The 14,692-nt window shown below is 35.8% G+C and overlaps 1 protein-coding gene across 24 annotated transcripts in view; it reads right to left on the reverse strand.

Moving 5' to 3' along the window:
- Nucleotides 1-14,692, reverse strand: part of LOC111513366 (basement membrane-specific heparan sulfate proteoglycan core protein) — a 471,092-nt gene that overhangs the window by 296,230 nt on the left and 160,170 nt on the right. For 21 of the 24 annotated variants that reach the window (XM_074169290.1, XM_074169287.1, XM_074169295.1 and 18 more), the window contains exons 2-4: nucleotides 4,420-4,734; nucleotides 3,866-3,907; nucleotides 671-697 (exon numbers count right to left, since the gene is read on the reverse strand). In XM_074169290.1, coding sequence (XP_074025391.1) covers nucleotides 671-697; nucleotides 3,866-3,907; nucleotides 4,420-4,734 — 384 coding nt within the window. The remainder of the gene's footprint in view (nucleotides 1-670; nucleotides 698-3,865; nucleotides 3,908-4,419; nucleotides 4,735-14,692) is intronic. The other 3 variants (XM_074169281.1, XM_074169280.1, XM_074169282.1) reach the window with 3 other exon arrangements.

Consider the following 14,692-nt stretch of genomic DNA (forward strand, 5'->3'; position numbering starts at 1 on the left):
TCGATATCTTGATTTTTAAAAATATAAAAAGCCATCGACAAATTTTCATTTGTCAAAGAAAATACTTATAAGTTATCCTGGAGGTGATCATGTGAATATCAAAAGGTACACAAAGATTCATCAAAATAATTGAGCAGTGTTTCCATACGAGACCACCAAAATTGCAGATATTATTTTGTTTTTTTTAGTTCATACTCATTCCACGAAAACAGTACCTTCTGTTATTTACTCATTGCCATGCGCATATTTTTTTCAACAGAAATTCATAGGACTTTTTGATTTTGGGAAGTCTCCAGTAAATTCGAATTCCACAGCCAAAACAATATATTTTTTTTGATTTTATAAAGCCCAAAAAGCCACAGAAAATTTGTTATTTTGCAACAACAAACAAATTCATACAGTGATTTGAAAAATGTTGAGAGATGTTGATGATAAACTTTCCTTTTTTGTGAAAATAGCAATTCCAATGAAGAGACGAAGAGAAAGATAAATATGAAAGCAATATTTTGAAAGTTTTGGTACTCTTGTTGATCATTCAAACTCTGAAACTATAATCAATCAACATATTCTCAAACCAGTTAGAATATTTTAAGGTTTTCAATATTTCTGGCAAATTCTCTCTTGCATGGGTTACTTAGTGAAATATACTAAAAATGTCGATTCAACGTACATCTTCACCTAGATCGTAGTCTTCCTCCTGAGAATGAAAATCAATGAGAATCTCAGTTAACGAGTTGAATTTGGAATGATAAATATCATTTTTATGTTCTGGTGAATTATTAGTAGTATCACTGGAGAAGTTTTTGCAATTACGAGTTTTCATGATTTTTTGTTTTTGTGATAACACATATTACTGAAAAATAGATTGGTGTTGATTCAACTTGAGATTATTTTAAAATAGTTTTGAATGAAAACAATTCTCGATGAACTGTCACAACATTTGAATATTGAATATTGGTCATCAATTATATGTTTTCTGTTCAGGGTATCCATAAGAATAAATTTCCCATCAGAGTTCCGTAGTGGCCGTGGTAGTGGACGTCCGTCCACAAAGAAGGTACGCGAATGCCATGTGCTATCGTGGGGCTCCATTTTGTATTGTGTTGTATTAAAATTGAAATGTGGAGCGTCTAAAAAAGTGATGAATAAGTGGCCCCCTTTATTCACGCCGGTATCCAGGCCGGGGTGGTTCGGATAACCACGTAAAGGGGGCTACATATGTGAAAACTCATCAAAAGGTCTCCCAAGTAGGAAGCGACTTCAAAAAATCAAATTGTTTCTATGTTTAAAAAAACTAGTGCTTTTTATTATGAAAAGTTAGAAAAAAAAATGGGTGGCAGCATTTTTTTGTGCAAGACCGCTGCTCCCCCCGACGAAGCTCCTGTTAACCAACAGTAGGAGCATTGGTCATATGCGCCTGAAGATAGAAAGCCACGACCATCTAAAATAGAGGAAGAGAGAGAGAGAAATTTCCCAAGAGTGATATCAAAATATATTTTATGTCTTTAGAAAAATACCATTTTGCTCAACACAAGTGGACAACAGAAATACAAAATGAATAAAGAGAAGTCAAGAAATTAGTAGTTTACAATGGAAAAGTAACATGATAAATTTAAAATCTAGTCTTGTTTATTGCGTTCGTGCAAAAACTTATCCAGGAGTCAAAATGAATGGATATGTACAGAGGAATGAAAATATATGTATTTCGTGACATTATATACGTGATTATTTTCATAATTTATTGATGACTTCGGCTAAAAAAGAAATAAACAAAATGACACTAGAAAACATTTTTTAAATATTGTTGTGAGTCATTCCCTAAAAAAAAAAACGTCGACCGCTGCTGGCCATCGTAAATCAATTGTTACGTGGCCATCCCGGCTGGCGTTTCTCGGTTGTTCTGGTTTTCGCTTCCTTTTGATGGACTTCTGTTGAATTAGCTATCTCCTTCGAGGAACTTCGATTGCCATATATAAACGGTACCCACGTGCATATTGAGATGTCAAGTGGTCAAGTTTAGCCAACAGTGCTATGAATTTGATTATTGAATTCAGAGAAAAGTATGTTTGAATCAGGCGAATAGATGAATATATTCCGATTGTATCATAACCAAGACCAGCTGGTATAGATCAGCCTTTTTTTCGGTAATCTTTACGATACTCAATTGGCAATTTCGAAATTAATAATTGATGGCTGATCAACGGTACCTAACTCAAGAAGTTTATGTCTTGAAATCAATTCAAAATTTTTGAGTTCTCAATAGTTTTTATGATGCAATTGCCTGGTGGCCGAAAGCTTTACAGAAAACGGCCCAAGCGAAGCTCTCTGGCTTACAGAGATAGGCTTGTCTGATTATCAATGGTGCCATCATTACCACACCATCAGCGGCCATGGAGATCCTTCTATATCTACCTGCATACAGACTGCACGGACTGCACAAATCAATTTAATGCAAGTGCAACAGACTATTGGTTGACACTGGAATTTACAGAATTCTGGAAATGACCTCTGACTTTATGCCTTCAACTGTCAACTACGAACTGCCTTATAAAGTACTGTTCTCGAGTAGAGAGGACTGGATCCCCGGGAGGAGGAAATACTATGAGCAGATAGTTGTTGGTTCACAGATGAATCAAAAACACCTTCCGGTTCTGGTGCTGGTGTTTTCAGTCGCAGACCCAGGACAGAGATATCTACCTGCCTAGGAATTTATGCGATTGTATTTCAAGCGGGAATGTACGCTATTGAATTGTGTGCGGAGAGATTGGATAAATCCAACCTCACACACAAGTCAATAAAAATATTCTCGGACAGTCAAGCGGCGTTTGCAGCTCTTGACTCCTACCGAGCAACGTCTAAATTGGCAGCAAATTGCCAAAAACGACTCTCCTCGATAGGGAGACTTAACAGATTGTCTCTGGTCTAGATTCCTGGCCATACTAGCCTGGAAGGCAACGAAGCTGCTGACTTCCTTGCAAAGGAGGGTGTTGCAAGCAGCTTCATCGAACCAGAACCTGTCATTGGCATCGCTTTAGGCTTTGCCAAACAAACTTTGAACAACTGGATGACAAGAAGATTTATGGACTTCTGGCAGAATCTTCCAGGATTGGCTCACTCCAAGGCGTTCATTCACCCTTCGAAGCTTGATACCAAACAGATGTTGGACTACAGTAGGGATGAACTACGATGTCTAACAGACCTTCTTACAGGTCACTGTCATTTGAATCATCATATGCAGAGATTTGGACTGTCGGAAGACAGTGTGTATCGCCTCTGTATGGAAAATGATGGAACAGCAGGGCATATACTCTGTGCCTGCCCCGCTTGGGACCGAATTAGGTTTTCAGAGTTCGGCAGAGCCGTACTCTTACCATATGACCTGAAAGACCACTCACCATACAAACTAATCGGCTTCGTTAAGAAGCTGGGTTTATTTGGCCGAGTGTGAATAGGTGTGAGCCACAATAAACCCTTGTGGGTTATGGTGGAGGGTCGAATAGACACACTCACTCCAGACCTAACCTAACCCAACCTAACCTAACGCATCCATCCAAATTAAACGTACCAAAATGCTTGATAACATTGATAATAATAATCTTCATTAACTGTTGTTGATGTTGATGATTACAACACAGACGAAATTTGTCGATTTCAACCTATAAATCTGACAAAAAGGCTGAGTATGAAAAATATGTCGTGAGATAGGAACTGGAAGGCTAGGAAAATATGTGACATGACTATCGATCATTTCATTTGGGGTTAGTTGTAGACTTCACAAATAGATGCATGTTCAAATCGTACTGTCATGATATTGTGAATGAGAAAACCGAATGATAATTTTCCAAATCATTTGTGTATAACTTACGTAGCTGACGTCTGGATTAGCATACTCTGGTCCCAGTTCTACCTATTTTCAAATATCAAATTGAAGTGTTAAAGGTAGAAAAATTTAACAAAGAAACAAATACAATAGTTCAAAGTGTTGCCTCTCACAGAAATATGTGAGTCAAATTGATTTAGTCTGTTCGTTCCCGTCGTTTCCACAGCAGAAATAATATAATTACCCGTCGGTTGTGAAAAAATTCTTGGAACTTAACACTATACTCGTACCAACTTTTCGATTTCAAATTATTGACATGCGGTTTGTTATGGGAAAACTAAAATTGACGTGTTTCATGATTGTTTGCAGTTTCGGAATAACTTATTCTAATTGGAATTTGCTGTAAAATATAAAGTGTTCAAAAATGGAAATTTTTAAATTCTGTGAAAGGTAACGCATCAAAATTACACATTTTTTCATCGTTGAAGATACATGAAAATTATGGATGAAAAGAACTTGCATCAAGATCTGAATATCCTACTTCTTTATATCTATTGTGCGAAAATAATTAACCTAATTATCATTAAGCCTGAACTTACATCATATTCGTCCTGTCCTTCATCTTGTCCCTCATCGTCGTATTCATCTTGTGTTTGCCTATGTTTCCTTCTGTGGTTCTTGCTCCCCAATTTTTTCGGATGTATTTTCTTAGCCTGATGAGCAGAGGTTTTCTTGTGGAGCGGATGGTTTACTTTCTCTGGATGTTTATTTTCTTTCGTAAATATATTACTGATGCTCCTTTTTATTCTATTTACAGTACTTGAGAGCCAGTATTCATCTTCTTCTGGTGGCAATATCCTAGGATGGTTTGAATTTGTTAGTTCTAGACTGTCAAATACTAGGTCTGTGTCCACCTATAAAAAATTGAAAATGTAGTCTTCTCAAATTAGTCTCACTTCTATTCATCGAAAATTACTCATTCACTGATAGGTAAGTAATATCAATGTCAACAAACATAATGAACCTAGTGAAGATCAAAGTACTGATATAAAAATTATGAAGCTATTCCATTCTGGTTCCATATCACATATTTGATTTTTCTCATAATACCATCCCTCTCCAATAACTGATGAGAGACAATGAACAAATGACAATAAAAACGTATTACAGTGTTTTAGGACTATCAGAACTATCAAACTATAACTCTTTCAGTGGAAGATTCTGCTAGCATGTAGGTGCCTTCGGCAACAAGGGTGTTAGAATACCCCTTTCGTGAAGTTAAGAGTCGTCTTGAATGACGGCCCAAGGAGTGAGTATTCGTCAGACTCTGAGCCCATCACGGTAATGAGGAAATCTGTTATGCTGAATCTTTTTTGCTTAGCTACTCATGAGAGCCTTAATAGGCTATGAATTTGCCAAAGAACCTGGCCCTTAGTGTACAGATGAGATGAATGTCGACCAGACAACCTCAACTGTTTCCTTTGTAACATCAGGGCAAGAGCAGGAGCTTCTAAGTTTTCCAACTCTTGATTCTTTCAACAATCTCAGGTGCCTAGTTGCTGTAGCTAGGAATGGTCTTATTGCCTCCTTGAGAACAGGATATCACAAGACTCTGCCTGATCTGCAGTGAAATATACCATGGTCTATCGACCCTAGTACGGATTTTTTCCCGAAAGAAAATTCAGGTCCTGGTAGCAGAACTGAGGCACTGAGCTATTTGAGCTCGGAGATGCTGAGATTTCCAGTGGAGTCAATTCATTTTCCAGGATCATTTTTTTGATGTCAGAGGGTATTGAGGTTTGAGGAACTTCTTTTTGCTGTCCATAGTATGTCGTTTACAGCAGTGATAACTCTCATTGTTTGATCTACCAATATCATAGAGAAAGTGCTTCAATGATCCTGTAAAAGGTCCAGTTATCAATCTCATGTCTTTCCCATTCAACTCTTTCCATGTCACTTTTTTAGACTACAAATTACTTGATACGAGTTCATGATTTTTATGATGAACAGGAAGTTAACAAAAAGGATTTGGACCATCAGCAAAATAACTGCTTTTCCACTATCTTGTTCCATTACAAGACATCCACACTGAAGTTAGTTGATTTTTTCTGTAAGTCATTTCAGAGAGTAGTATATGTAGTCCTCAGTTTATATGGAGTCACGTTATTCATAATGAATTTTCACCTAGTTGCTCTACTTAGAACGTTTCTGGCTTCCGTCATTGATTCCATAGTAACAAAATTGGGGAACATCGTTTGTCTTCTCCAATTATTAGCTTTCTACCTAGTGACTATTCATTCCATTACACAGAGTTGTAACGGTGGGATAGTCAGCATTTCCTCTATAAAAAAATTAGGCAGGGGATGAATCAGTAGCAATTTTTGCTTGCACTGATGACTACGCCACTCTTTGGCTTTGATAACCGTTTAATTATGACCAGTAGATCAGTTTTGGATTCAAACGTTGAACCCAGGAAGCTGCTGTAATTTTCTGAGGAGGGTTATGAATATGATTGTTGCAGATAATTTTTGTTATATTTGGTAAGAAAAATTTCAACAATTTTTTTGTAAAATGAAAGCTGATTTCCAGTAATGATTGCAGATTTCAATTGATATCTCAGCTTCTTCGTAAATGGAGCCAGAGTCATTTCCATGCTAAGACTGACATGTGCATTCCAGATAGTAATCATCATAAACATTGCCTGTATCAAAATGAAAAACATATGTTAATGAATTGGCGCCCAACGTGGGACTATTTCAAAAATATATGAAATGCATATATTGTTGGAAATGATTTTTATTATTCAGTGAAAACACATTCTTTAAAAAATGAAAGCTGAGGTCCTTCTTGCGGAATTATTTTGATAAAAAGCTACAACAGTATGATGGAAATGAGAACAAGTACTGCGTAGTCATAGCTATACATCCTATGTATTCAAAAAAACTGCTTCTTGGAGGGCAACAAAATCAGCAAAAAAACCCTCAATCGATCTGATCTATGAATAATGAAGGTAGTACTTTCTTGGACATACATTCTGTAGACAACAAATAGAAAATTCATGGAAACAACTAAAATCACACAAATTGATACTACCCGTTAATTATTCATGACACATGATACTTTGACGAAACACGACATAATAACCGAGTAGGCTAGGAAATACAATACTCAAAACTTCGAGAATTCAATTAATGAACTTCCAGCTCTAATTAATTATTGCTTCTAAGTGAACCCTTGGAGGGAACTATGATATACTCGAGAGCTGTATTGTTTTTGTTTTTATAATTGAATTTGAAATCTGGGAAATGTGCCATGAAAAGGAGAAGTATTAGCACAAGTCAGAACAGTAATTATTGATTTTTTATGTAATAGTCGTGATAGGCATCAGGTGGCAATGATATGAATGATTAAAAGGCTGTATAATTATTTGAATCATCATATTGAATTATTAGCGAGACTTTGAGGTTTAACTTCCATCTTCGCAATAAACTCACATGCCATTAACAGATTTGTTCATTTCAATTTATTTTGGGATGTTTACCTGATTGGACTAATCATATTTCTACATGTTATAAATTGTTTTCGTTCATTTTATTTCACCCAAATCTGTTTATATACCTATCTGAAATGTATTCATCAATATTTCATTTATATTTATATATTTTCCTATCACCGGTTCGAAATTTCGTTAGAGAATATTACTAATGACCAAATAGCTTCTGTTAAATGTTTGAAAATTATAAAACAACGATAAAAATAAAAACAACAATAGAAATTAATTGGCGCTCCGGGGCGACTTCATTGATTCCAGTGGCGCATTTGCTTTTTCAGATGCAGGAAAATCCGGAAATACCTGCAGCATCACATCGTCTGAAAGTCTTGATCTGCCAATGTCCTCTCTCATGAAATAAAATGTAGGGTGTCTCCAGAAGCTCCAATAGATTCAATACATCGCCAGAACACTTCGTAACATGACTATCGTCAAACTTAAACCAGTCCGTTTCGTCTTTGACCAAGGCGTAATAATGACCAAATTCAACGCCAGAATCACAGGGAACAATGACTGCATGAATATTATAATAGTGGTCTGCTAGATTGAAATATTCATCTATTTCGAACCTTCGAAAGAGTTTTCTGCTTCCGTCAGAGGTTGAGTCTTGTTTGAAATCCATCAGTGTTATTATTAGAATGACTGGTGCCTCAGCTATCCTTGTTTCCTTATAACAGTCAGTTAGTTTGGCGCATGTTTGGCAATACACTCGATCATCACCTGTTAAAAATTCCATTTTCAGATAATTTAACAATAAACTTTGCACGGACTGGTTATTAGTCATATTAGGAAACGCTAGATGAAGTTCCAGAAATTCACATAAGTTTTCACTACCACTTGAACATTTACTGCAAAGTAATCAAGTGAGAATTTTTCCAGCAAAAGATTTACAAACACAAAACGAGTTGGACTGTGCGGAATCATTCAATCCAGAGCGGTCAGGAGTATTGAGTATTGAGTATTGCTCACGAAGAGTATTCAACAAGAATCCCAACAATTCGGAACAATCCTCTTGTTGTCCTAACAAGTATCTAGTGGACTTCAAAGACTCCAGGAAATCGGTTGGAGGCAAAGATGATACATTCTTACCAAATGGTTATCCGAAAATGAGTTAGGAAAATTATACCCGTTTTTTGACTATTTCCAATGATATTTTTTTGGTTTTTGAGAAAGAAAAAAAATCGTTTTTGGACATGTTGATGATCTTGAAGGAAGTTAGGTGTTTCAATAACATTTTTCCATTGGTTATTTGATATATTCATGAATACCAGGACGAAAGTAAACTGGACGCAAGACTATTGAGATTTACGGAACAATCCAATAGGTATTCTGGGCGCAGTTGACTGCTATTTATTTCCAGTGTCAATTATTCAAATGAATGATAATTGTTGGCAGAATTCGTTCATTTCACATGCTTTTATTCTAATAGCTCGCCAAGGTACGAACAATAATCCTATTTGTTGCTGTTAGAATCACCATGTATTTTATTGAGTTAATTAGTATTTATCACTTGTTTTTATGTAAACAAGAAAGAAAAAGAAAAATTTGTTATGACATTGACTTGTTAATATAATTTTGAAATTGAAAATTGAAAATAGTTAAAGTTTGATTCCTGGTTTATTTGACTTTAAATCAAACGAAATCACAGTAGGAACACTAATAACTAGAGAAAAACACATATATCATCATATATACGTGCATTTATTTCAACAACATACCAAAATATACACTTTCATTAGTTGGTGCCCAATATACCCAAAAGATTAAAGAAACCCCTCGCATATGTAGTCAATCACCGCCAAAATAACATTATAGAATAGTTGGCCTCTTCAGTGGATCATATTACGAATGAATATTTGGTGCTCAATTTTTGAGTTTACCCGTTATTACACCTCAGCAGATTCTCTGTTCTGTTTGGTCATGTTCGTTTATTGTTTTTTCTCAGATTTTGAAAGATTTAAAACTCGGAAAACCATCAAGGTACATACCTAATTCAAATCAGCCTGTACAATTAGCAACCCTTATACACATGTTCAATGTTGAACACCTCGTCTTTGTACATATCAGTCCTGCAATCACCTCTCTATCTCATTTTGATTGACCTTGTAACAAAATCGAATCTGATGCTTTTTCTAAAGATATTACAAACTCATCAACCTCGAATTTTTCACAGCAATTTGTTTCGATACCCGGAGCTAAAATCTACGAACAACTTGTCGACAGCTTGCAGTATGGGATGACCTATCATCGCGCAGAAGTTAACATTCCGACAGCGTACGGAACATTTTGTCACGAAAATAAATTTGCAAAATAGAGTAAAAGTTCTGGAGGTGCTTTCTTTTTCTTGACTATCCACCCTCTTGCACGAACTAGAACTTTTGCGGGGATGAAAATATCAGTAATTTTTATCAGAGTGAAAAACGCTATTGAATCGATTGGTAAAGTCAACATTTTCAGTGTGATTGAACCTTCAAGAGTCGATATTAACATAAAAAGAAGCTTTAAACAAACATACCACTTTTTTTTTCAATTTACCTTCCGTTATATTGAAGTTATCATTGCAATTCTCTGCATATGCTTTCAAAAGCAATATTTTATGCTGGTATATGATATTTTGAATAATTTGACATTAAATCGTTTCGATTGGTTTACTGAGGGTGATTTACTTCAAAAGTACTTTAGCGGAGATATCGTTTTTGATAAATTTGAAACTTTCTTTTTTTTTTTAATAAAATAGTATCGCTAACAAAACATATTTTTTGATGAAGTTGTTCCCAACATGCGGCAATCCCAGAAATTGAATAAGAAATATATGAAAATGTACAAAAATATAGCCTGAATCATATACAGGGTGATTCAAAAGTACTTTGACAAACTTCAGGAGGTGATTCCTCACAATATTCTAATATGAATTGTCCAAATAAATAAATGTCCGGAAACGCTTCGTTTCCAAGATACAGGATGTTGAAGTTTTATTTTCGTTTTGTTCAAATAACTTTTGAAATACTGAACTTAATTGAACGAAACTTGGTAAAAGGAGGTTTTGGAGGTGTCGAATTCGAACCTGATGTTCTTATTGCTCTTACTCATAGGGGGCGCCACCTACACGTCTTTTTCTTTTTTAAAGATTCATAACTTTTTTGGGCGTACTTCTAGCACATTTTTCAGTAAAAATATCGATCCCTCTATCATATCTACGTAAATAAGCTACCCTTGTTACTAGTCGCTGTAAGCAACCGTTTTCTAAATATTTGGACTTGAAAACTTCAAGTCGATTATTTGATAATCGATGCATATTGAAGTTATTACGAATATTTTGCTTTTTTCACAAGAATGCTCTGGAAATGAATTTGACGTTTTACTCGTTTGAAGAGGTCATTACTGTTGGGTACGTTCCTTTAATAAAATTTGCAAGAAATGTCAACATTTCATTTCAGGAAATTTTGAATATGTAGAATAAACTAAAATAAACGAAACTAAATTGTATTCAAATAAATTATTGGAAGTGTCCACCTTCAGCGAAGATACAGGCAGTCAGTCGTCTAGTCATTGAATCTCGTACCCGCTCAAAAATTATTGGTGTGTTTCTTATTGTTTCACAGGCGTCTACTATTTGGTTTCTTAGATCTTCCTCGTTCACTACTGGAGTCTTATAAACTAGTGACTTCAAATGTCTCCAAAAATAAAAATCTATCGGGTTTAGATCTGAGGACCTTGGTGCCCACGCCTGGTTAGGTTGTTCTACACCCCTACCGATCCATGGATTTGGATAGACTGTGTTAAGGAATTCCCTGGCTACAGCGCTAAAATGGGCCGGAGCCCCATTATGCATAAACCACATGCGGATACGAATTTCTAATGGTACATTCTGAAGTAGCCCCGGCAATTCATTTCCTAAAAAGTGTCTGTAAGGTGCGCCATTCAGTCGGAGCGGAAGAAAGAAAGGACCTATCAAGTAATTATCAATTATTGCCGCCCATACATTTACAGAAAATTGATACTGATAATGCCTTTCACTAACTGCGTGCGGATTTTCGAGACCGCAAATATGGTTGTTATGAAAGTTTGTGATAGCATTTCGGGAGAAGTTTGCCTCGTCCGTGAAGAGTACATATCCTAAATATTGAGAATTTCCAGCCAATTTTCTCAAAAACCATTGACACATAGTAATGTGTTGGGGAAAGTCTCGTGGCAAAAGAGCTTGTACCCTTTGAATATGGTATGGATAAAACTGTTGATCGTGGATAATTCTCCAAACTGTGGACTGAGTAGAATTGACAGCTTCAGCAATTACTTTTGTACTTGTTTCTGGATTCTCCTCGAAAGCGTTCAAAACAGCTTCTTCCAATTCTGGGGTTCGGACTGCTCGTTGTCTTCCAATAATATCAGCTGCCCTCTTAAAGCTACCTGTTTCTGCCAAACGACGGTGGAGACTAGCAAATGTTGGAGCTGAAGGCAGTACTCGATTAGGAAATCGCTCCTGGTAAATACGTCTTGCTTCGTGCGCATTGCCATACGCAAGGCCATGAACGAAATGCATATCGGCTAAATGAGCATAATTGTTTAAATAATCCATTTTTTCAAAATAAGTGTTTTCTACTTCTACTTACGGAAACTTCAACAAAACTAACTGTCACAAAATATGTAATTACCAAAACTACTCACAAACGTCAAATTTATTTCCAAAGCATTCTTGTGAAAAATGCAAAATATTCGTAAAAACTTCAACATCCATCGATTATCAAATAATCAACTTGAAGTTTTAAAGTCCAAATATTTAGAAAACGGTTGCTTACAGTGACTAGTAACAAGGGTAGCTTATTTACGTAGATATGATAGAGGAATCGATTTTTTTACTGAAAAATGTGCTAGAAGTACGCCCAAAAAAGTTATGAATCTTTAAAAAAAGGAAAAGACGTGTAGGTGGCGCCCCTACGAGTATTTCAAAAATTATTTGAAGAAAACGAAAATAAAAATAATACTTCAACATCCTGTATCTAGGAAACGAAGCGTTTCCGGACATTTATTTATTTGAACAATTCATATTAGAATATTGTGAGGAATCACCTCCTGAAGTTTGTGAAAGTACTTTTGAGTCACCCTGTACAAAAGAATTTTACCAGAGTCAGGTTGAAAACCTAGCAGAGACACCCTCTCTAAAAATCCCTGAATTGAAGATGTTTTCCATATTTCGACTGCGTCGACCAAACGATATTATTGAATAATTTATATTCAAATGGAATAAGAGGAAATGCTCTTGACTGGATAGGGTCTTTCACCAGAAACAGGAGTCAATTTGTTTCGGTGAATCATATATCTGAAAACAGTCATTATAAATGTATTTCAAATACTCAAGTTTTAACCATTGGAGTGCCTCAAGGATCAGTGTTGGGACCGGTATTATTTATATTATACTATAATGATGTTGGGGCCGCGGTTGCTGAGAACACGTAAGCAGATGACACATCACTTCTAATTTCGGAGAAAGACGACACAATTTTGAAAGGAAATTGTAACACGGTGTCAAATCATTTAGTTTCATGACGTGCTGCCAACTCACTTCATTTAAACTCTCCAAAAACTTTATTGGTACGGTCTCATCACAGGCAGAAAATCTGTTCAAATCTTGAAATTAAAATCAACTGGAAATTAAAATCAACTGGAAGAGTCCTTGTAATAAAGTAAGTTCTGTTTCGTATCTGATACGAAATCTCGAGCTGATATTAACCACTGAACAGTCAATAAATTATTACCATGCGCATATAGAATCAGATATGGCATTTGCCTTTGGGGAAGATCTTTGTTAGCTCCAAATGTATTTATTGCCCTATAAAAGGTTATACGAATTTTAGCAGGCATAAATCAGAGAATATCCTGCAGAGATTCATACAAACATTTAAAAATTCTAACCAATAGGTCAAAATATGATCGCATTTCATCTTACCATAATGTGATTACAAGAAAGTCCAATGATTTTCACATAAATCCCGTCAAATATAATATAGCCGCTCACTCACCTTCTTGCTTGGGGCTAAAACTTTGTAACAAACAGCCCAAATAATTTTTATACCATGGATGAATTTCTCAATCTTCTGTAATTTTATTACTCTATCATAATAATGTATTGAAGCTGGAGTTGAATGAAGTGAAGGAAACGTCTTTTCCATTGTCTTGACGCCATTTTTTCTTCAATACAGACCAAAAAATATTAGAGAAATATTACAATAAGTACAAGACTGAATAATTCACATTTAAAGTAGACGCACCTTAACCCAACCTAAGAAACTGAGCACTGATGTGAAAATTATGAGGACTCGAGAAAACGTATTTTCTTTAATTGGGAAGTGATACAGACTGAACTTTTTGCTAGTAGCGAATTCCATCCGGAATGTAGTTAGTTAGAGAGTCTGAAAACGAATCAAAGAAGTACGTGTGGTCTTGGGAGGGCTTTGGAATCGATTCATGTGAACATGAAGATTTCGCTCCCTAGATTTTCACAACATATTCTTATGCTAGATTATTATCATAGAAATTGGGTGATTTCGTTTGGGCCCGAAGAATTAGTTCTGCCATTATTCGGAATGATGCGACCGCAATCATTTGAGAGGCGTTTCCAGAGAGCTGATATGAGTAAAAAATTAATTAGTTATCAACCGATTCTTTCGGAGATGAAATGAAACTCAGATCGGCTCTAATGAAAAATTTCAAGAGGATATTTACATCTTTGATAAGTCGTTACAAGTATCAGAACTGTCAATTAACTAATATTGAATAAATATAGTTTAGAAAACTAAAAAACACGCTTTTGAAGAACTTCGAACTAAAAAGTCAAAAGTATATTTTTTTATGTGAGCTTAAAACAGTAACGAACGAAAAATACTAGTATTATTGTTAAAAAAAAGACGAGCGCTCAAGTGAACGACATATTGAAACGAGCTATGTTGTCAGCGGATGTTCCTGCAATTCTGGAACTCTTAGGTACCAGTCGAGATGATGGTAAACGACCAGATGGTATGTCTCTCATACCATGGAAATACGGTAAACCTGTGGTATGGGACTTTACTTGCGTTGACACGGTCGCGGCTTCCCATCTAGCCGAAAGTTCCAAGTCTGCTGGAACTGCAGCATTTTGTGGCGAGAAATTGAAAAGAAAAAAAATACCAAAATCTTGGAAACAGCTATCTGTTTCATCCAGTAGCGGTTGAAACTTTTGGTGTTTATGGCCCGAAATCTCTGTTATTCGTTCATGAACTCGGAAGGAGAATAGGCCAAGCAACGAAAGATCACTTTTTGATAGAAAGAATTAGTATTGCTATTCAACG

Source organism: Leptinotarsa decemlineata, unplaced genomic scaffold (assembly GCF_025532065.1).
Source record: "Leptinotarsa decemlineata unplaced genomic scaffold, Ldec_3_MD MMD2_P_RNA_scaffold_5, whole genome shotgun sequence".
NCBI classification, from domain to species: Eukaryota; Metazoa; Arthropoda; class Insecta; order Coleoptera; family Chrysomelidae; genus Leptinotarsa; species Leptinotarsa decemlineata.